Source organism: Dunckerocampus dactyliophorus, chromosome 14, assembly GCF_027744805.1.
Source record: "Dunckerocampus dactyliophorus isolate RoL2022-P2 chromosome 14, RoL_Ddac_1.1, whole genome shotgun sequence".
Lineage (NCBI taxonomy): Eukaryota > Metazoa > Chordata > Actinopteri > Syngnathiformes > Syngnathidae > Dunckerocampus > Dunckerocampus dactyliophorus.
Window position 1 is genome coordinate 24539809 of NC_072832.1, and position 24376 is coordinate 24564184.

At 46.3% G+C, this 24376-nt stretch overlaps 1 protein-coding gene across 1 annotated transcript; it reads right to left on the minus strand.

Moving 5' to 3' along the window:
* Positions 1-7880: 7880 nt before the first annotated feature.
* On the minus strand, positions 7881-13279 carry LOC129193883 (cytochrome P450 26C1). Its single transcript, XM_054798642.1, has 7 exons — positions 13036-13279; positions 12393-12617; positions 12042-12317; positions 11797-11955; positions 11326-11637; positions 10258-10642; positions 7881-10173 (listed from the first exon to the last, which is right to left on the minus strand). Exons 1-6 carry the CDS (start codon positions 13240-13242, stop codon positions 10298-10300), a joined length of 1524 nt encoding a protein of 507 aa, XP_054654617.1. The 5' UTR covers positions 13243-13279; the 3' UTR covers positions 7881-10173; positions 10258-10297.
* Positions 13280-24376: the final 11097 nt, after the last annotated feature.

The following is a 24376-nucleotide window of genomic DNA, read 5'->3' on the forward strand; positions in this document are numbered from 1 at the left end:
AGGGACTAACTTGAGTGGTTACAATTCACCATTAAAAAGGAGAGAAGAAGAAGCAGATAAATATTGCGCTAATCATTTCCAGTAAGCGTACAATGGCAGTAATGGATTTTGGACAACACTACACCGTCAACATTCACACACTCAAGAACTAATTACACGGTGTGCACAGTATACTTATTAAAGTGTACTGTTAAGTACAAAAGTACACAAATTGAAAACCAGTCATGGATTGAGGAACAAAGCTGTGTCTCAATTTGAGCACTTGCGTACTTACACTTAGTCTTTCGAGTGCATAAGGGCGCACCTAAAACACCCAAAATGGTGAGTGTGCAGAGATGGACACTTAGCACCCTCCACAGTCACCATCTTGGCTACGTATCAAAAAAGGAGGGACTAACTTCACCATTAAAAAGGAGACAAGAAGAAGAAGCGGATGAATATTAAGTACACTAAGTACACAGTAGGCCCAAGGCTGTGTCTCAATTTGGCCACTTTTGAGTGCATAAGTTTGCACTTAAAAAAGCAAAAATGATGATTGTGCAGTGATGGGCACTTGAAATAATGGCACCGAGGAGCAACCCGTGGCGGTGGAAAGTAGTGAACAAAAGAAGAAGAAGACAAATAGCAACCCGTGGCGGTGGAAAGTAGTGAACAAAAGAAGAAGAAGACAAATAGCAACCTGTGGCGGTGGAAAGTAGTGAACAAAAGAAGAAGAAGACAAAAATGCACACTCAGCAACTTAGGACACAGTGTACACAGTATACTTTTTGAAGTGTGCTGATGGAAGTATTCCATGTGAGACAGTGCACACTCACCATTTGAGTGTTTTGAGTCCAGGTACTGCATTCTGCCCTTCTTCTTAGTGTGAACACACTTATGCACTCAAAAATGTAAGTATGCAAGTGCACCAATTGAGACACAGTCCCTGTCTCCACTACCGGCTGACCAGGTGACTTAATGAAACGCACTCTGATGGCCTGTCAAGCAGGCTGAAAGGAGTAAAAGTGTGAACACATGATCAGTTTGAAGTCAACCACATGGTCACATGACTTCAAGGTGAGACGTGTGTCAGCCCTCAGACACTCCAGCAAGGTCAGAGGTCATGGCCAGTGGGTCTTGGTCAAGGACACGGTGGCGGGCCAACCGTGGATTTGACCTCCTCACCTAGGGGTGGAGGTGTTTGTGTCGCTCCTGCAGGCTGACGAGTGGAATGCTGACATAACAGATGTTGTCTGACCAAGGCAGTAATTATCTTCCTCCCCTTCCCCCCCCTTCCTCCAGACTTCAGTCGCTCGCGTCAAGAATCGCATTTGCTTCTTCACGTGCACTTTCGCCACCTGTCACGCATGTCACCCTGTCAGAGGCTGTGTCTCACATAGTAAGTACTCTGTGTACACTGTGTACTTAGAGTAGGTTCTGAGACAGTGTAGTGCTGTTCCAAATCCATTACTGTCGTGCACTTATCTGCTTCTTCTTTTATGTAGCCAGGGTGGCGACTGTTGAGGGTGGGAAGTGTCCATCACTGTACACTCAACATTTTGAGTTTGAGTACAACATCCAGGTACTGACGGCATCCCTGTTGGTATAATAATACATGGAGTGCATGGGTTCTATTCCCAGCCAGGGTTGCATCAGGAAGGGCATCCAGTGTAAAAATGAAGCCAAAACCATTCATGCGATGCACTTGGCTACCGACTTGCCTACCAATTACTTTCTGCTTCTCAAGACCTATTTGGTGCTGATACCTGTTGATTTGTCCTAATCCAATATCATGACATTACTACTACCACATCACTACTATCAGCAGAACCACAGTATAGAGCGGAGGGAGCCACCTGCTGTGGCCCAGCAAAGTGCACTGTATGGAGGTCAGAAGAACCGGAGTATAGAGTGGAGCCACCTGGCGTAGCCAAGCAAGGTGCACTGGCAAACCTGGCACTTTCCAAACGCTGCGGTGCTGGCGTTTCAGGCGGCTGATAAGGTGTTTGTGTGCTCGATATTTTTTTTCCCCCTCAACATTCCTTCCTAAGTGAATGTTTATTTACAAGTGAGCTGTGGGGAAGCTACGACAGGCCGTTAACGTCACAGGCAGGAGAAAAAAGGAGCGCTTGATTTGCTCACTCGCACAGTACGAGTAATCTCGCTTCATCTGAGCATTTTTTTTATTATCGGTTATCGGAGCTATTTTTAACGTTATTGGATTTATCGGTATGATGTCATAATTCCCTCATATCAAAATATTAATTATCGGGCACCCCTCATATACAGTGGTGTGAAAAAGTGTTTGCCCTCTTCCTGATTTCTTGTTTTTTTGCATGTTTGTCACACTTAAATGTTTCAGATCATCAAACAAATTTAAATATTACTCAGTGACAACTGCAGAACCCAAGTTTGTTTCAGCTTGAGGTCACCAACAGATGGCCGTTACTCTCCTTCAGGATTGTTTGGTAGCCAGCGGAATTCATGGTTCCATTAATCACAGCAAGTCTTCCAGGTCCTGAAGCAGCAAAGCAGCCACAGACCATCACACTACTACCACCACATTTTACTGTTGCTATGATGTTCTTTTTCTGAAATGCAGCATTACTTTTACACCAGAGGTAATGGGACACACACCTTCCAATAAGTTCAACTTTTGTCTCGGCAGACCACAGAGTATTTTCCCAAAGGTCTTGGGGATCATCAAGATGTTTTCTGGCAAAATTAAGACGAGCCTTAATGTTCTTTTTGTTCAGCAGTGGTTTTGGTCTTGGAACTCAGCCATGCAGGCCGTTTTTGCCCAGTGTCTTTCTTATGGTGGAGTCATGAACACTGATTTTAACTGAGGCAAGTGAGGCCTGAAGTTCTTTGGATATTGTTGTGGGGTCTTTTGTGACCTCTCGGATAAGTCATTGCTGGGCTCTTGGGGTGAGTTTGGTTGGCTGGCCACTCCTGGGAAGGTTCACCACCGTTCCATGGTTTTGCCATTTGTGGATGATGGCTCTCACTGTGATTCGCTGGAGTCCCAAAGCTTTAGAAACGGCTTTATAACCTTTTCCACTTGAGCTCAGGTGTGATAAACCACAGTTAAGTTATGTTTCAACCGGGCGGCAATCATGTTTTTCACACAGGGCCAAGTAGTTCAGGATTTTTTTCTCCCTTATTCATTTAAAAACTGCACTTTGTGTTGAATTGTGTTGTCATTGACACAATAGATATAAATTTGTTTGATGATTTCAAACATTTAAGTGTGACAAACATGCGAAAAATAAGAAATCAGGAGGGGGGCAAACACTTTTTCACACCAGTGTATGTCGATATCTGGGTACTGACAGAGCATTGTGGAAGTGTGCAAGCGCACCAACTGAGACACATCCCGAGAGTTAGGACATGAAAAGCAAACTTTCCAAATGATGTTTTTACATACTTCATGCTAGAACGCCAGAGGACACCAGGGGCGTCTCATCAGTCCAGAGCCGGCTGGCCCATTAGGCAATAAAAGCTAATGCACAGGGCGCCTTGGCCTCTAGCAGGTGAAAAAAACGGGAAAAAATCACTTTTAAGATACTGAAAATGACTAAGAATGCTTAAAATGGAAGACTCACATTGATTCAAATGTAAAGCAAAGCCCAATTAATATTTCTACAAATAATAACAAATTAAGTCTCATCAATTTTGTTTATAGTTTGGGCTACAGTTGTATATAGGTACAGTATACAGTATTGCTTTTGTAGAGTTATTTTATTTATTTTAGGATATAGGTATTTCATAGTGTATATATACAGTTTCATTACTGATCAAAATGTTAAGACCAGTTCAAAAATTACAAGAAATTACATTTCACACTGTTGGAGCTTGAGGAGGTCTGAAATAGAGCTTCAAAATGCAAGAATGAGAAAATATTTGAGCAAGCAATTTATTGCAAACAAGCATTAAAGTGAAGCTGTTCATCATCAGTTTGAGACCATACCTCAAAAATACCATAAACACCTCTAAAATAGAAAGAAAATTCTTGAAAATTGACTCAGTTATGAGTTGTTAATGAGGTGAAAAATGGGTTTGGGCATGCTTGATGCCAGTGTTTCCAGGAGCCTAGTGGGAATGTTGCTTCAGGTGGTGAAGATGCTTCATGGAAGGCACTGTCTGGAACTGATGTTCAATTTTGTAAACTTCCCTTGTCATCCATCCCCAAATGTGGACTTAGATGATGGGAACACGCAGGATGGTCCAAAAGAGTGAGGTTATTCCTCTGGAAGAAGTCCTTTGGAAGAAGTGCAGCGTTGTCCTGTTAAAAAGCCAGTCATCACCACACAGACGAGGGCCTTCAGTCATGAGGGATGCCCCCTGAAATATCTCCTCATAGCCAGCTGCCGTTTGACGCCCCTGTACAACTTGAAGCTCCATTGTTCCATTGAAGGATCATGATGGCGCCCCCTCCACTGTGCCGTGTGGAAAACATCTCAGGTGGGATCTCCTTGTCATGCCAGTAACGTTGGAAGCCATCGGGACTGCCAAGTTCAAGAATAAAACTTCTGTGCTCCGTATCAGTCATTAACATGCTGGCAGAAGTAAAAAGAGTAAAGATGTAAAGAATCAAAGATCTCTGGATGTTCACGAACCTGCCAGTGAGCAGCCACTTGCAAGTCAGCATTTAGGGCAGGATATAGTGTTTCACGTGTGCTAAAAGTGTACAGGAAGTCACCAAAATAGCAGACTGAAGCGTGCAGTGCACTTAAGTGCTGGTTGGTGACATTTTTAGACAACAAATCAACGAGCAGATGCTTGTCTTTGCTGCCAGGACGAGACCAGACGGACAAAATCTATTTTGTGTGTGCAGAGTGTAAGCGTGACACACAATGGAGGTCCAGCAGCGCCACTCCAACCGACAGCACTGTGGTCTGCACCAGACAAAAATAAACACAAAGAAAACACAAGCTGGAGGTCGGATATCCACACACACACACACACACACACACACACACACACCCACACACACACACACGTCGTATGACAAAGTGGTGCATTTGTCGTGCCAAAGGAGTGAAGCGTGGGCAGGAAGTGCGTGGAGACCAAAATGGCTGCCGGGACGACGCCAGCGCCATGTGACACCTTTGTTATGCTCAACACAAACGCTGATGAGCGGCGGCCTCATGGACGTTTATCTGTGACCTCAGCGTGACCCCAGCGTGACCTCCTGTCAGCCTCTGCTGCTCATGAACAGGGTGGTGAGGCCCCTTCACAATAAAGCAGGGAATGAATCAAGTGCACACAAACGTTGTACAGCAGAGAAAATGAAAGTTCCACTCAAACCGTTTGGTAACGTTGGGGGTCGACTCGATACAGTGTACAAACGATAGGATTCGATTCAGCAGGGGTCCCCAACGACTGGGCCAACTTTGATGAATAAAAAAAAAAAAAATTCTAAATTACTACATCAAATTTTATGTAAATCGATATCAATTTTGGAAGTATGGCCCATTATTTTATTTTTTTTTAAATAATGTAGTTAGAAATGGCCCAGTTTTGCATGTTCATGTTGTTTGTTGGTGGCCTTGTGGTTAGCATGTTGGCCACACAGTCAGGAGATCAGGAAGATCTGAGTTCGGATCTCTGTTGGGCATGTCTGTGTGGAGTTTGCATGTTCTCCCCGTGTGTGTGTGGGTTTTCTCCGGGTACTCCGGTTTCCTCCCACATTCCAAAAACATGCATGTTAGGTTAAATGGAGACTCTAAATTGTCCATAGTTATGAATGTGAGTGTGAATGGTTGTTTGTCTATATGTGCCCTGCCATTGGCTGGCCACCAGTCCAGTCATTGAACGCACCATCTAACGTTCTCCCCCAGCACGCTGCACAGACAGTGGTACCTCGGTTAACGTCCGCACCGGTTAGCGCGTTTTTTCAGTTAACATCAAAAATGTTTGCTAAGATTTTGCCTTGGCTTGCGTTGGCCCGCTTGTTTAGCGTCCAAAACACCATCCGGTATACGACGTCTCACAATACTTGCACGTGATCGCACAATGCAGCAAAACATAAGCGTTCAAACCGACCATAGCAGACGAATAGAAACATAGCACATGTCACCAGACACCTGATAAGGCATCCACGCCGGCGCACTTCCATGAGGTCACTGCCATTTTCTATCTTAAACAGCAAGGTACATGTTTTTTGTTTCTAAAACGTTGATATTTAGTTTAGATGTTTAGTTTTGTCATTTGTGGTTGCAGCAGAATAATGTGTTTATTTTGTGTTATTTTGTTAATTGATGGTTTTGTTGGGGGGGGTTCCAACTAAACTAGGCAAAAGTGATGTTGAATGTTCAGTTGTCCATTCATTTGTCATTATTTTTGCATTTTCTGCATGTAAACTATAATTGTTGTCAGTAAAATGGGTCTTGTGTTCACATTTATGGGTGTCTGGAACAGATGAATTGAATTTACATTATTTTCTATGGGAAAATGTGCTTTTGGTTTGAAGTGGACCTTCAGGAAGGGATTAATGATGCCAACCAAGGCACCGATGTACATCAAACTTTATGTGAATGGATATCAATTTTGGAAATATGGGCCATTTTTTTATTCAAAAAATAATAATACCGCTAGTTAGAAATCCCCCAGTTTTGCATGTTTATGTCTTTGCGAGCAGCGGCCTGTTAACTTTGTTTGACGGTCCTTGAACGCACCATCTAACTTGTTCCCATGCTGCACAGATACTATTCTGTATTTTTCCACTTTTTTCACCTCATATTTGGTCCCAAATGCTGATATTATGTGGGAATGCATAAAGGTAAGATTTGATGACCTTATTGAGCGCTAATGTGCATATTTGTGGTGTGCACAGCCTCTGAAAAACAAAGTCCAGGCTGGTACTAGTGGTTGGTGGCTCTGTATTCATTCACTGTGGTGCTTTTAATTTAATGTTGTTCCTGTCTTAGTTTTACACAATACATGTACGCGCTGCTACTATTTATATCCATTCGTCTTCAGTCATGCTAAGCTACAAAGCATGCGCGATAATCCTTCCCGGACTGTCAAGCGGTTGCTAGTCTTGCGATACCCGATGCATGTCTCTACAATCCATTCATCTAAGGATTTATGGCTGATTCTTCCAGGATAAGACAAGCATCTCTCGCTTGTCAAACCGTACATCCAGTCGCATCGGTTTATCCCTCACAACTCTAATGGTTAGCATGTTGGAGATCTGGGTTTGTATCTCTGTGTGGAGTTTGCATGTTCTCCCCGTGCGTGCGCGGGTTCTCTTCCAAAAATATTCATTCTAGGTTCTAAATTGTCCTTAGGTATGAAAGTGAGTGCGTCTATGTCTATATGTGCCCTGCGATTGGCTGGCGACCAGCCCAGGGTGTACCCCGCCTCTTGCCTGAAGACAGCTGGGATAGGCTCCAGCATACCCGCGACCCTAGTGAGGACAATCGGTACAGAAAATGGATGGATGGATGGAACTGTGTGTGGTTGTTGTGTAATGCGGCCGTTGTTGTTACTGCCTTGCTGGTTCCCATAACCCCTCCCTCCCTCCCAGCTGACCGGTCAGTGACCTACACGGCCGGGTGGCACCGCGGTGAACTCTGGTCCAAAATGTGTCCAAGTTCACAGTGACTGGCTGCCCATCAGATAACGACCTTGGCAGAGCTGCAGCAGGCTTAATTAGGCCAGCCTCTTGGTCCACCCCAAACCCCTACACACACACACACACACACACACACACACACACACACACACACACAGGACCAACTCCAAACGCCCCAAACATGACCTCAGTCACTTTGCTCCCTAACGAGGTTACACATGCAATTTGCTTTCTGCCTCCACAAAGAAGATAATAACACTGTCATCATCCTACTATTTGTTTATTATTTACAATACTTTGTACTGTGTGTGTGTGCGTGTGTGTGTGTGTACGTGCGTGTGTGTGTGTGCGAGCATTCAGACAAAAACAACACAGCACAACAATGTAATCGTTCATGGACAACATCTACCCAAAGATATACAACATGGGAGAGACGAGTACCACGTAGACAAAGTGCTAACTCCTTCCATCGTTCATTCATCATCATATTATTAGGTACCCCTGTCTCTATCACGCAGTACAGCAACAGCTTATTCAAACTTCTACTTCATTTCACAGCACCTACACCGGGGGTGTCCAAACTTGTACGCAAAAATGCACAGACATTTCATACTTCAACCCATAAGAAGACCTTCCATACGTTCACAAGTGTTCTACACAGCTTTGCACTTGAACCTTTAGGAGCGGCTGTCATGTGACTTCCCCATTTAACAATTTGAACGCTTGAACAGGGTGTCAAATGTTACAGCTCGACTCTTCTTACTGTATTTCTTCAATGAATTCATAGGAAACCAGTTCGGGAAATATCGCTGTCAGGCGTTTGGCCTTCAAATCGCTCTATGGAAAGCTTGACGTGATGTATTTGTCAAAATAAGGCTCGTAAGACACTCAATAAATGTCAGTCTCACAAATGTTACAGAATATTTTACAATCATTTTATAAGAATTTGACTGACTATACAGTAGAATCACGGTTTTCCTCATTAAAGGAAAAGCGCACTTTTGGGGGGGGGGAATTTTGCCCGTCGTCCACAATCATTATGTGAGACATGAACACTCGTCTTTCTCTTCTGTGCATTCTAAAGATATGAAAACAGCTAAAAAGAGGCAGCTCATTAATGCACCTGATGGACACACCTATTCCGCCTAGAAAGGCCGCTATTAAAACACCTCCAAAAAGCTCCAGCAAGGTTTTATGGTTTTCTATCCATGCTGTGAGCATGTAGTAACAGCTACATTCATGATAACATGTCATACTTACACTATTTTGCTCATTTGAAGCATTAGCGGAACTTCCTTCCTGGGTGTGTTGATTTCACATAGCAACATGGAAAGGAACGCTACAGCTAGCATGATAAACAAAAACACAGCAGCAGTGGCGGCAGCTCCAATATGTAGCGTTACCTTTCACTAGTGGCCTGAGGCATTGTGAGCGAGTGTGTGGTGAAGCTAGTCGTTAGCGGGCTAGTAGCTAGCCGGTGTGGTGTGGCGAGGTGTCACTACGCCCGTAACGTAGTTCTTGGGCGTAACAATGTTAATAACAATAATAATAACAACATTGCTGCATTGGTTACTATGCAGGTCACATGATCTAAAAGGGGCGTTGTTGGAGCTTATTGGAGGGTTTTTTCAGGCGGAATAGGTGCGTCCCATTACATGCATTCTTAGCTGCCTCTTTTTAGCTGTTTTTATATCTTTAGAATGCACAGTGTGTTTATGTCTCACATAAGGATTGCGGATGATGGATGATTTTTTAAAAAGTGCAGTTTTCCTTTAACGTGTTCCAATAAGTTCGCACGTCCAAAACGTGAAGCCATTTTTCCCATCGGAAATTATGTAAATCCAAAGAACCTGTTCCAGACATCCAAAAACATTAACAAAAAATACATTTCATAGAGAATAATTATAGTTTTACATGCAGAAAACAAAGTGAAATTAAAGCTGCGAGCAGCGTTGAACGGGCCCTCGCACCCCCACGCAACTCGGGGTTCACATAAGTCACAGATCGATGAAAATGTATTTGTTTAAAATTGCCATTTCCTGTGGCGTACAAAACCTGAGGATTGACTGTACGTTCTTTGTTCAATTGAAAGTACATTTGTGCTACACGAGTTAAGAACACATGTAGCATGAACTTAGCAACATGTACTGTATGGAACATCTTTCATCAATTATTCGTATTTCACTTGTGTTTTACTTTTCATTTGACTTGAAAATGGATTCTTATGGGTTAAAGATGCTAAAAGCAATCCAATGCAGGTGAAAATATGCTAAGCTAACACCTTAGCTTTGTGTTATAGATAACAAAGCAAATGAGTGTAATATCTAATAATACTGTATATCTCATTCATAATCCATGTATTTTATGTTTTACAATAAGCCAAGGGCCAATAAAATAACAAGCTGCGGGCTGAAAATGGCCCCCACTCTGCACTTTGGACACCCCTGGCCTACGCACTTACTGGCACACCAGCTCATGGTGCACACAACATGTTGGCAGAAGGTCCATGAGGGGTTCTTCCAGATCTTCTCACACTGAGATGTTCCTGAGTAAGACTCCTTCCCACACAGGAACCGGGGGGCGGGGGGTCACCTGAGAAGTCCCAGAAGGTCCTAAAAGGTGGATAGAAAAGAGAACCTGCCTCGTCAAGGCTTGTAATGAAGTGCTCCCAACACCTTCATGTCAGCAGAACCGACCTCGGCTGAAGGTGAAACGGTCTTTTGGTCCAGCGGCGTCTTAAAGCGGGTCGCTGTGAGCGAAGCGCACGTGCAGTCCGTTGACAGGGTGCACGATGGGCACCGTCTGCATCCTGGGGAAGTCCTCGGTGGCCAGGGTCCATTTGCACGTGCCCACCAGCTCCACGGCAAGAGTCTTTAGGACCAGTTGGGCCAGTTCTTTGCCCACGCAGCTCCGCACGCCGCCGCCAAACGGCACATAGCTGAAGCGAGACAAGCGGTTTTCCTCGCGGTCCGGGCCAAAACGGTCAGGATCAAAGAGTTGGGGACTGTGGAAGACGGCGGCGGTCTCGTGCGTGTCCCTGATGCTGTACATGACACTCCAGCCTTTGGGGACCTGGTAGCCCTGAGACCACAAGAACATGTGATGAGACAAAGACCTCTTTCACTCCATTTTTGTCTCTTTGGAACTTTTTCCCCCTTTCACGGCTCCTTCTTTTAGGACTTGAAACCCAATTATTGGGCCGAGCCGGGCCTTGCTGGTTCAGGCTTCGGAGAATGAGCTTGACTGAACAGACACAAAGACATTTCTGCACGAAAGACCGGTCCTGCCCTGAGAAAGACCAGCACCAGTGGCCTCATGTGGACCACAATAGTCTTCTGGGAATTCCTCTGAGATCTTTTTAAACTTCACAAAGCCTTCTGGCCTCTGCGCTGCAAATTGGGGGCACGCCGGGGGCGGCCGAGGGGCGTTTAAGGACCACCTTCTCAAAGGACATGTCAATCTGCATGTTAGCGAAGTTGGATTCAGCCTGGTTTAGCTTTTTCCGTCATGATTTCAGGCGCATCTTCCATAAGAATGCTAGCTATCTTTGGGGAACATAACGTTTGCTAATGTATCCTGTCCGCTCCGCCCCAGCGCACCCCCGGGGCTCAAACCACGATCTACTGAATGAGAGTCAAGAGCGCTAGGCATCGAGCTAACGGCCTGACCTGTCAACTCGATGTCCAGCGTGACTCTGAAGGCGTCAGGACGTGAGGTTTGGCTGCATGTTACACTAACTTCCTCTCACATTGATTGACACTTACGTCCAACTCAAATGTCTGTAGGGCGGTCCGGTATCCTCCAGAAACTGGCGGCAGGAAGCGCAGGACCTCTTTGATCACACAGTCCAGGTAGCGGAGCTGGCTCAGCTTGTCCAGGCTCAGGTGCGCCCGAGGTGGACCGTCATCGGGGTCTGCGGCGGCGGGGGAACAGCCAGCACCCGCGAGGCCCTCAGAGTCCAGCTCAGCTTTGAGCCGCCGCACTACGGCCGGGTGGCGAAGGAGCTGCAGGAGCAGAGAGGTGGAGGCGCTGGCGGTCGTGGAGTGAGCGGCGAAGATCAACTCCACTGCCGTTTCCTGCGAGATTGTTTGATAGTTAGGGACAAGGACACAGTGACCTCATGCAAATGTCTTCTACAGTCCTTTGATGGACCACCAGTGCAACCTCAACCTGCGACTTTGGAGGAGGTCTGAGATCTTTCATGGTGTCTGACCTGAGAGCGAAGGCAGCGGTACCTTGAGCTCCTGGATGCTGAGGTCCTGGCCGTGCTCCTTGGCGCTGGAAAGCATGTAGTCGAAGGCGTCCAGATGGTCATCATGCACCTGCTGACGTTCCATCTTCTCCTCAATAATCTTCTCCATGTTGGCGTGTAGGATCTCTCTGGCTTTGATCCCCTGAAAGGAACAGGAAGTGTTATGACATACACGGGAAGTGACGGGTGGACCCGTTTGGACAAGAGTGGTGGCGGCGGCGTGCTGACCTTGCGGAGGCCGCTGAGTGGAGCGTCTACGGGAAGTGAGAAGAGGTTGTCCATCAGCTGCTCAAAGATGCGGCCCAGGTAGACAACACGCGCCTCCTCCAGCTGCAGACCTAGCAGCACGCGCACGGCCACGCGGAACGTCAGCGACTTGGCGGCGGCGTAAACATCCATGGCGTCGGGCCGCGAGCACCACTTGGCCACTTCGCAGCACACCACGTCCTGCAGACGGGGCAGGTAGGACTCCAGAGCCCCCCGACTGAACACCTTGGCCAGGACCTAGAGAGGAGGCGCAGTCATGAGACATCATTTTGGACATGATGTCATCGGGCCGGGGGGGTGGCGAAGTCATACCTTCCTCTTCCTCTTATGGGCGTCGCCGATGGAGTTGACCAGCGTGTTGGGGCCCAGGATGATGCGCGTGCTTTGCGGCCACTGCGTGCACACCAGGCTGTGCTCCCCCAGCAGGATCTTGCGGATGTTCTCGGCGCCCGTCACCCGGATGACGGGCTTGCCCAGGAGGTGGGTCTTAAACACGTTGCCATGGCGCCGCCTGCGAGAGATGTGGAAGTTGGAGCCCTGAGGAAGGAGGACATCATGTCAGGACGATAACTTTGGTCTTTAGTGATTAAAAAAAAAACAAGCCCAAGAATGACCCCCGGACTGCACCCGTGGGGGTCACATAGTGGCTAACATTAGCAAGTAGCAGGTGAGCATAGTGCAGCATTTAGAAGCTAACAAAAAAACAGTTCGCACTTTGATACATTTTGTACATGAAAGACGAGCAACTCTACATACGTACACACACACACGTACCCAAAAACATACACACGTGCTGTCTAGTAAGTACATAAAGCATGGACGTATGCATGTGACGGCACCAATTTTACTTGACTTGTCACCAAAATAAGAACATTTCAAAAGAAAAAGGGCAATGGTTGAAATGTCCATGAGGCTCCTGCAATCAAGTACAGTAAGTGCGTGCGCGTGTAGTCACCTGGACGAGCCAGTGGAGGGTCTCTCCGACCAGCGGCCACCCCATGGAGCCCTCCGGCAGGGGGAGGCTGCTGCTGGGGTCCCTCGTCAGCCTCCAGCGGAAGCTCCACAGGACGCGCGTTAGGGCGAGCAGGAGGAGCGCGCACAGCACCGACGTGAGCGCGCTGGTCAGGGCAGACAGCAGCCCGAACTGCAGCAGACGGAACATCTCCAACCAGCAGCATCCAAGCCAGACGACGCGCGTAAAAGTCTTCTTCTTCTCTGATGGAGGCTGGAGCACGCCTGCAGGCGCGTGCGCACACACACACACACACACACACACACGCACACGCATACACATAAAAGAAGAAGAAGCGTTAAAGGACATCCTGCAGCGAGCAGCGTGCGCAGGAAGCGGATGGATGCTCTTGTCAACTATTCCAAACACTTTTACTGCCGACGTGCGCGGGCTTGCCCCAGCGCCTTACGAGCCTGCGCGGCGTGTAAAGTGCACGTGTGCGTGCGTGCGCGCTCACCTCTGAGCTGAGTCTCTGAGAGTGAAGTTGAGGCAAAGTGACGCCTTTTATACTCCACCACCTTCGCCCGTGACGTCATTGGCAATATGCTAACGAGGCTGCGTGCACGAGCGACACTGTGCGCGCGCACACGGAGAGGGTTGGTGTCGGGGCGGGTGGCGGCAGATAATGAGGAGTAGACATGATGAAAGACAACTTATTATCTTCATCGTCGTCTTCCTCGCCACTGACTGAGGGGCGCGTGCACGTGAAGATGTTGGAGTCACATGACATCCTCTTTAGGCTACACCTGGTGACCTCTGACCCGGCAGGTCCACACAGTAGAAAGTGTTGTAATGTAAACACGGGATGATGTCTGCTGTCAGCCTCAGGCACGCACACACGCACACTTTCAAAGACAAGAGACTTAGTGAAATAAAGGCATCTTATTGGCCGTTCACGTGCTGCATACTTTTTGAATGGAATGTTAGCAGCCAATGCGAGCGATGCTAAAGGATGTTAGCAGTGAGCGCTCGAAGGAGCAGGAGGATCATGTAGAAAGGCAGCGTCTGTCAACATGATCCCCGCTGCCTCTTGACCTGTGGCGGCAGCGTGCTGGACGTCGGCTTCCTGCCTTGTTGAGGGCCGCCAGCCAGGGGAACGCTTGTCAATTTACAACGGAAGCGGCGTGGGGATACGTTACACCGTTCTTCCTGGACGCGCCGCATTCCAGCCAGCAGCGGAGCAGCAGGAGGGAGCAGAGGGAAAGTTTGGAGTCGCTCCCGCGAGACGAGAGAAGATGAATGAGGAGGAAGAAACAGCAGACGGATGAGCAGCTAATGAGCTTTTGTTTACGCAACCCTTTTTTAGGCCTTTATTTTGAAAACCTGTGTCACAACGGAGGGGGCGGGGCTTAGTCACACATCTATGGCTCCAATTTATTCTATTCAAACATCTTTAACCTTGTCCTCCTTTCTCCTCGTCTCAGCTGCTGCCTGTTACCAACACTTCTCTACCTCGTGTGTGTGTGTGTGTGTGTGCGTGTGTGTGTAAGATGACGGCCACACTCCACAAACATGACAGGAGGTAAAAACAATGTGAATGAAGACAAGTTCTACCCCCAGTTACATTTGATTTACATACAGTATATCTGCTTAACCACGAGTGTCAACATTCACCAACATGGCCGCCACGTAACATTCGCTGGCACTGTGGAAACATAACAATGGAGATGTAACCCTCACCGACATAGTGGCGATGTAACGTTCAATGATACAATGGAGATGTAACGTTCATGGACATATTGGCGATGTAACGTTCAATGATACAATGGAGATGTAACCGTCACTGACATAGTGGCGATGTAACATTCAATGATACAATGGAGATGTAACGTTCATGGACATATTGGCGATGTAACATTCAATGACATAATGGAAATGTAAAGTTCACTGGGGAGATGTACCCTTCAATGACATCATGTAGATGTAACATTCACTGATATAAAGGGGATGTAACGTTTACTGACATAATGGATACGTAACGTTCACTGACAAAATGGTCATCATGGAGATATAACGTTCATGATGGAATGGCGATGTAACATTCACTGACACTGTGAAGATTTAATGTTCAATGACGTAATGGAAATGTAACATTCACTTCCATGTGGCGATGTAACATTCAATGACATAATGGAGACGTAACGTTCAAATGACATAATGGAGATGTAACATTCACTGACACTGTCAAGATGTAATGTTCAATGATGTAATTGAGATGTGACGTTCACGGACATAATGGAGATGTAACGTTCAGATTACATAATGGACATGTAACGTTCACTGACACTGGAGACGTAGCGTTCACTGACACAATGGAGATGTAACATTCACTTATATAATGGACACGTAATCTTCACAAACATCATGGAAATGTAACGTTCACTGACACAATGGAGATGTAACATTCAATGACACTGTAGAGCCGTAACGTTCAATGACATAAAGTATCTGTAACATTCACTGACATAATGGATACGTAACGTTCACTGACGGAAATGGTAATGATGGAGACATAACGTTCATGATGGAATGGAGATGTAACATTCACTGACACTATGAAGACGTAATGTTCAATGACGTAACGAAGACGTGACGTTCAATGACATAATGGATATGTAACATTTACTGACAAAGTGGACATAATGACGACGTAACGTTCAATGACATAATGGAGATGTAACATTTACTAACAAAGTGGACATAATGATGACGTAACGTTCAATGACATAATGGAGATGTAACGTTCACTAGCGTCATGGAGACGTAACGTTCCCGAACATAACGGAGACGTAAGGTTCACTGACACGGTGGAAATGTAACGTTCACATATCAGATGTCGCAATGCGACAGATGTTGGCAAAAGCAGCTGTGGCGTGGGGGGGCGGGGCCTCTGCGTTCCACTTCCTTATCTTTCAGGCTGAGCGCCCTGTGAGCCGCAGGGTGGAGGTATCGTGTTCGGGCCTGGAGTGAAGGTCGCGACCTCTGTGTGAAAGAGACGTTTGTTCCGTGCAGACGAGGAAGGAAGGCGAGTGGACGCCCCGCAGCTGGAAGGTAGCAGGTTTGATACCCCCCACCCCCTCCCGAAGCAAAACAGCGAACGCCGCATGTGGTCCTGATGCTGCACAGCTCCATGATGTGACCTTGTTGCCATGGCAACGGCATCCGTAAGGAGGTATCGCTGCCGTGTCGCAGTGGCGCACATGTTGTGTGTTTGTTCGCGGCCGCCATCTTTGTCTCACGCTGACACTGAAGCTTTTTTGCCTCAGGGCGCACATACCTGACCCTCGCTGCCCACCTGTGTGACACGTAGGAGTCAACAAAGGAGACAGGAAGTGTCCTTTATGTCAAGGAAGCATCCATAGTGCCCTGCAGACACACACACAGTGAGCTTTGTTATGTTTATTGTTGACGAGTTCAAGTATTTGCCTTGTGCTGACATTTCACCGACCTGTGTGTGTGCATATAGACAAAAGTATTGGGACGGCTAGTGTCCATATACTTTTGTCGAATAGTAGTAAAGGCGAGAGTGGTTATCTTGTAGTGTCATCATCCATCACGTAGTGGTTCACTATACCCTAGGAAGCAACCTGCCACTGTGACTTATGCATGCCCCACCCCCATCTCACACACACACACACACACAGTGCTACACTGACTTACATGCACTTCCTGCAAACAAAGTGTAACACTTCCTTCACCTTTAAGCTTGTGATTTATGTCACACACACACACACACGCAGGCTACACAACCACACTGTGATTTATGTACACCCCCACCATGAGAAACACACACACACACACCTGCTTGCTGTCATGCTTCAGCCCCAAAGAACTCTGACCTCAGCGAGTGATATGATTGGTCAGTGGACGTGATCAGCTGACCACACACACAACACACCTTTGTGTGTTTATGTTGCTTTGAAAGCTGATTGGCCAGTGGGTGGAGCCTTTGAGTGTGTGTTGGAATGATTGCATAGTGTCGACAGGCACAATTAAACTGTCTGGCATCACACACACACGCACACACACACACACACACACACATACACACACACACACACACACAGAAAGACTTGGCAGGATCTCTTGGGGGGGTCATCATTTAGGGACCAAGACCAGGACAGAGGTGGTCTCCCTGGGACACAAAGTGCTGATGTGCAGCATGAAGACAAAGGACACCCCCATGTGTGTGTGTGTGTGTGTGTGTGTGTGTTCTAATTGCATTAGTGTGTGTGGGTGCGTGTGCCATCAACATGAGAAGAAGAAGAGGAAGAGGTTAATGAGAAGGTTGAAGCATCTAAATGGACCGGAACCTTCCTCAGTGTGTGTCCATGGACCCTCAGGAGGGGTTCCTGATAAAGTGACCTAACGGAAGGCTTGTGGTTGCCACGGTGACCAGAGCGCCGCATCATCAGAGCGCCATGAAACATTAACACACACACACACACACCATCGTCATCATCACTATCAACAATGTCAAAGGTCAACACCTCAGCAGTGTCATCGTGAATGACCTCTGACCCTTTGCGCTGCTTTGGAACATTAAGTAAAGATGACGTCAGCGCACACGCACCACAGAAGACCACCTTTGTAGTCACACGCTGGCATCATCATCTGGACTCACTGGATCCATCAGGTCTTACCAGCTCTCACTGGGTCTCATCGCACCTTGCCAGGTTTCACCAGGTCTCATCTGGTACCACTGGGACTGGGTAAACAGCATTAGGTCTCTCCAAGTCTGATCTGGTCTAATCCGGACTTGTCAGGTCCTTTGGGGTCCTTAAGGTCTTTCTCACCAAGTCTTATTGGGTCCATCAGGTCTTACCAAGTTTCACTTGGTCTCATCTGGTCCCACTAGGTCTGGCTAAGTATCATTAGTTCTCCCCAAGTCTGGTCTGTACTCAACAAGCCTCACATAGTCCATCTGGTTTCATCCGGACTTGTCAGGTCTCTTGGGGTCCTTCAGGTCTTTCTCAACACGTCTTGTTGGGTCCGACAGGTCTTACCAAGACTCACCAGGCCTCATCATGACTTGCTGAGTATCATCAGGTCTCATCAGGACTTGCCAGGTCTCTCCAGGTCGAAACATCAGGACTCACCAGGTCTCACCAAGTATCATCTGTGCCATGAGGTCTTGCCAGGCCATGAAAGGTCAAGGAGGTGACGTGTGCTGAGTCATGCTGAAGAAAACGCTGACAAGTCAATCATATGTAGCCCCGCCCCCTGCCCCCCTCAGCTCCTGTCAGTCATTCTTTTCTTGGATCATCATTGGAGGAGGAGATGCTGGGTGGGGGGTGCATTGTGTGCTTGAGTGACACTTCATTGGCTATTAGCTTTCTCAAACTGTCCATCATGCTCACAAAACACACACCAGGGGGCCGTCACCCCCATTTTCTTTTTAAATCAATTTAAGTTGTGTATGTGTGTGTGTGTGTGTGTGTGTGTGTGTGTGTGTGTGTGTTGCCTGCACACACACACACATACACACACACATAACTTAAATTGATTTAAAAACAAAATGTTCTCAGCAAAGAGGAAGTAGAAAGTGTCAATGCTTGTTGTCTGTTGATGACCGACATGACCCACAATGCAACAGTCACTGCCTGGTGAAGGGGGGGCTTGTGGCGGCGGGGGCCTCCAGTCATCATGGAGGTGAAGGTGCGGCACAACAAACACAGTAGACAAAAAAATGACGACAGAGTAGACACGTCGAGACAGAACGTGGAGACACCACCTTTGATGTGGCGGCGAGGAGGGGCGGAGCCAAGCAGCTTTTCAAAACAAACACTGACTTGTGACTGGCGTGATTAGTGGCGTCTCAGTCTGTAAGATGTCTGACACAACACACACACACACACACATCCTGATTGTGTGTGTGTGTGTGCCATCAAAAAGCAGTGTGAGGCTTGTGGAAGTGTTGCATTGTGGGAAGACAGGGGGTCGGGACTTGACATCAGCTTGGCCAATGGCAAACATGTTGTCTCTTCCAAAACATGGATGTGTTTCAATTGGTGCACTTGCATGTGCACGCTTGCATACTTATTAGTGTAACACTTTAGTCTTTTGAGTGCATAAGTTCACACTTGCATACTTAGTGTACACTTGCTATTTTTAGTGCATAAGGGCACACTTGCGTACATACGGTATACTTATTCTTTTGGGTGCATAAGGGCACACTTGCATACTTACACTTAGTATTTTGAGTGTATAAGGGCAAACCTGTGTACTTACACTACTTGTATTTTGAGTGCACAAGTGCACACTTCGATACTAACTGTACACTTGGTCTTTTGAGTGCATAAGGGCACAATTGTGTACTTACACTTATTATTTTGAGTGTATAAGGGCAAACTTGTATACTTACAGTATTTGTATTTTGAGTGCACAAGTGCACACTGGCGTACTAACTGTACACTTGGTCTTTTGAGTGCATAAGGGCACAATTGTGTACTTACACTTACTATTTTGAGTGCATAAGGGCACACTTGCGTACTTACTGTGCAATATTTTGAGTGCACAAGTGCACACTGGCGTACTAACTGTACACTTAGTCTTTTGAGTCCATAAGGGCACAATTGTGTACTTACACGTACTATTTTGAGTGCATAAGGGTACAGTTGCGTACTTACTGTGCAATATTTTGAGTGCACAAGTGCATACTGGCGTACTAACTGTACACTTGGTCTTTTGAGTGCATAAGGGCACAATTGTGTACTTACACTTACTATTTTGAGTGCATATTGGCACACTTGCGTACTTATTGTGCAATATTTGGAGTGTATTAGGGCACACTTGCGTACTTACTGTGCAATATTTTGAGTGCACAAGTGCACACATGCGTACTTACACTTAGTATTTTGAGTGCATAATGGATGGATGGATAGGTACTTTGTTAATCTCCAAGAGAAATTCACATTTCCAGCAGCTCTGCAAAAACTTAAACACTTAAAAAGAAAACAAACAAGGCAAGATAGGAGGAGATAAGAAAAATAAGAAAATGGAATTCGCATAAATGAATAAATAAATAAATGCGGAACAAACGCGTGATAAGTGAAGTCCAGTCATGTGTGTGTTTTTATCGCTCCCCCTCTGTTGTGTTGAAAAGTCGCATGCGGTGGGGGAGGAATGATCTGATCATTCTATTAGTGGAGCAGGGCAGTGATAGTAATCTGCCACTGAAACTGCTCTTGTGTTGGGAGATGATGCTGGTGGTCCATGATGGACGCCAGTCTAATCAGTGTCCTTTGCCCTGCCACAGATGTCAGGCTGTCCAGCTCTGTGCCAATGACAGAGCCTGCCTTCCTTGGAGAGCCGTGCAGCATACAAGCGTATTCAAGAGTCAAATTGCAAGTTGAGTACGATAAATTTGTACATGTTGGCAGGTCTGCACTATCATTAAGTACTTGCTGCCTCTCACGCCCCTCCGACAGTTCACCGCGCTCCCCGAGGGCGTCTGCCCCACTATTTGAGAAGCACTGGTATAAGTGAACTACTGGGTATTTACACTTAGTCTTTTGAGCACATAATGGCACACTTGCATACGTACACTTAGTCTTTTGAGTGCACAAGTGTGCACACAAACTGAGAAGTACATTGTCAGTACCCGGATGTTGCACAAAACACACTCAGTATGGTGAGTGTGCATGAGCATTGATGGACACTTACCACCCTCAATAGTTGCTACGTAGCGGAAGGGGGGGGACTAACCGAAGTGGTTGCAAGTCACCATTAAAAAGGGGGGAATAAGAAGAAAGTAAATATTTTGGGTAAGTTAGTAGTGACAGAGTAATGGATTTGGGACAGCACTACACTGTCAACATTCACACACTCAGGCACTGTAAGTACTCCATTTGAGACACAGCTGACGTTTCAAAGAAGTTGCCAGGCTTTCAGGTCAAAGAGCACCTGTCAATCATCTGAGAGGCCCTGCCCATGGAGTGTCGCCATTGGTGGAAGACGGCGAGCGCGAGGGCGGCCTGTGTGTGTATCCGTGTGGCGGTGAAGGTGAGTGTCTGTGCTCGGCAGGAGCGGCTCAGGGCGCTGAAGCGTGGCAAAGCAGACTAATTGTCTCTTTCCTCTCCAACGGGATTAGCGTCCAGTGGCGCCGCCGCCTCTGCCCTCCCACAGCGGGAAGCTGCGCCGCGCTGCCAGTGGGGAGGTTGCTAAACGTTGACCGGGGTCACGGCGCATCGCCACCGTACGTGTCTGCTTTCGCGCGCCCGCCGCCGATGCCTGTATATGGCGGCCTTGCCTGGGGAAAAGAAGCCGCGAAATATGCTAACGCTAAGCTATCAGAACAAAACAGCTTAGCTTTTTTCTTCATAGCAAATTACTGTAATATTTCATCATATGTCTCATTAATAATCAATTCATTCTATTTTTAAAATGAAAAATCCAGCGGCGGGCTGAAGTTGACTTGGCAATGTTAGCACAAACGTGGCCACACAGACACACACCTCTATCACCGACACTTCCATCACAAAACCACTTCCTGTCTCTGCCTAACGTCCTCATCCATTCAGCAGTCAGCTCAGCTATCATGTGACGAAGCAGGCAGGAAGTGAACGCCTGCCAAGGTCAACGTGACAACCAGGCCGCCTTGCTGTCGACTGCTGGGGCGTGGCCACCGACTTGCCAACATCAGTACAGGACTTTTATTTTGACACGAAAAAACGCAAAGAGAAGAAACATGGCGCCATTAAGTCACCATGCATTTTATCACGTTAGCACACCGTTAGCGTGTTGTCGTGTTTTTCTGTGAGGCTCCGCCCATCGCCAGACAAACCCCGCCTCCATCTTTGAGGCTGTTGAGTGGTCACATGACAGCGTAGGAATAAAGTTTTGTTTGCTCTTCTTTTCCCATCACAGCCCTCAAACAAACCCCCACACCTCACCCCGCCTTGCCCCCCCCCACCCCTCGTCCCCCCGCCCTCTGCCGCTAATCTGCCGCCCGGCGCCGCTGGGCTGGCGGCTCCGTCTCCTCATTGGTGCAGAAGAAGAATTCTGCTCTGTTATTCTTTCTGCTTGTTTGAGGGTGAGCGGCCGGTCAGCCCATTAGCATTTTCCAACGCTAGCAGCGCTAAACTACACACAACACCGCGCACGAGTGCTCGCACGACAACTCACTTTGTCGGCTTCTTCACGGCCATCCTCTTTCACGCTCTTCTTCTCTGGCTTTTTCATCTTCTTCGGAACCCTATTCTTCCTTCACGCCGTTCTTCTTCATCATGTTCTTTTTGTTCTTCTTTGAGTTCTTCATGGTGTTCTTCTTCATCATGTTCCTCTTGGTGTTCTTCTTTGAGTTCCTCATGGTGTTCTTCTTCATCATGTTCCTCTTGGTGTTCTTCTTCATTATGTTCTTTTTGTTCTTCTTTGAGTACTTCATGGTGTTCTTCTTCATCATGTTCCTCTTGGTGTTCTTCTTCATTATGTTCTTTTTGTTCTTCTTTGAGTTCTTCATGGTGTTCTTAATTTTTTCCTCTTTGTGTTCTTATTCATGTTCTTCTTCATGTTTTTCTTAATCTCCTTCTTTATCGTGTTCTTCCTTGTGTTCTTTCATGTTTTCTTCTTCAAGTTCTTCATCATGTTCCTCACCGTGTTGCGCATCATGTTCTACTTTGTGTTCTTTACGGCGTTCTTCATCATGTTCTTAACTGTGTTGATGTCCTTCTTGATCGTGTTCTTCTTCATAATGTTCTTCTTCTTGTTCTTCTTTGAGTTCTTCATGGTCTTCCTTGTGTTCTTATTCATGTTCTTATTCTTGTTCTTAGCGTTTGTCATCATGTTCTTTAGTGTGTTCTTCATGTTCTTCTTCAAGATGTTCTTCTTGTTCTTCCTCTTGTTCCTTGTTGTGTTCTTCTTGTTCTTCTTATTGGTTCTGTACCCCGTTCTTCTTTGTGTTCTTCAATTTTTCTTTATGTTTCTCTTCACCCCGTTCTTCATGTTCTTCTTTGTGTGCTTCTTCGAGTTCTTCATCATGTTCTTCATGTTCTTTACTGTGTTCTTCATCGTGTTCTTTACCGTGCTTTTCATGTTCTTCTTCCTGTTCTTCTTCTTGTTCCTCATTGTGTTCTTCATCATGTTTGTTACTGTGTTCATGTCCGTCTTGATCGTGTTCTTCTTCATAATGTTCTTCTTCTTGTTCTTCTTTGAGTTCTTTAAGGTGTTCTTCATGTTCTTCTTCATGTTCTTTACCGTTCTTCTTCTTGTTTTTTTGAGTTTGTCATCACGTTCTTTACTGTGTTCTTCTTCACTATGCTCTTCTCGTTCTTACTCTTGTTTGACCTTTGTGGTCTTCTTGTTCTTCTTATTGGTTCTGTACCGTGCTCTTCTTTGTGTTCTTCAAGTTTTTCTTTATGCTCTTCATGTTCTTCTTTGTGTGCTTCTTTGAGTTCTTCATCATGTTCTTTACCATGCTCTTCATGTTCTTCTTCACGATGTTCTTCTTGTTCTTCCTACTGTTCCTTGTTGTGTTCTTCTTGTTCTTCTTTGTGGTCTTCTTGTTCTTCTTATTGCTTCTGTATTGTGTTCTTCTTCGTGTTCTTCAATTTTGTCTTTATGTTCCTCATCACCCTGTTCTTCTTTGTGTGCTTCTTCGAGTTCTTTATGTTCTTTACTTTGTTCTTCTTCATGTTCTTCATCGTGTTCTTTCCATACTCTTCATGTTCTTCTTCACGGTGTTCTTCTTGTTCTTCCTCTTGTTCCTGGTTGTGTTCTTCTTGTTCTTCTTTGCGGTCTTCTTGTTCTTCATATTGGTTCTGTACCGTGTTCTTCTTTGTGTTCTTCAAGTTTTTCTTTATGCTCTTCTTTGTGTGCTTCTTTAAGTTCTCCATCATGTTCTTTACAGTGTTCTTCATCTTCTTTACTGTGTTCCTCTTCATGTTCTTTGTGTTCTTCATCATATTCTTTAACATGCTCTTCCTGTTCTTCCTCTTGTTCCTTGTTGCGTTCTTCATTGTGTTCTTCATGTTCTTCCTGGTGTTCTTCAGGTTTGCCGTAATGTTCTTGTTGGTGTAGCATGCCAGTGTCACGCAGAGAGTGAGTGAGTGTACATTTTAGTCATTTGTTTGCTCACTGCTGACTGAAGCTAAGCTAAGCTAAGCTAAGCTAAGCTAAGCTAAGCTAAACTAAACTAAGATGAGATGCGTTGAGTTAAGAGGATTGAGAGAAAGATGAGCTAATGTGTTAGCATAGTTTGGGGGGGTGGGCGTCAAATAAAAGCTTTTGAGACGTTTTGTAGTTATTTAGCTAAGCTAGCCTACGCTAGGCTACGTCGTCCATCGAG

What these genes read in the sequence shown, in the direction of transcription:
- LOC129193883 (XM_054798642.1), bottom strand. Translation starts at nt 13,242, where the DNA reads ATGTTCCGTCTGCTGCAGTTCGGGCTGCTGTCTGCCCTGACCAGCGCG. An exon ending in CCCATAAGAGGAAGAGGAAG is followed by an intron (nt 12,318 to 12,392) that starts GTATGACTTCGC and finishes CCTCCTCTCTAG; the next exon opens with GTCCTGGCCAAGGTGTTCAG. An exon ending in TCAGCATCCAGGAGCTCAAG is followed by an intron (nt 11,638 to 11,796) that starts GTACCGCTGCCT and finishes ACAATCTCGCAG; the next exon opens with GAAACGGCAGTGGAGTTGAT.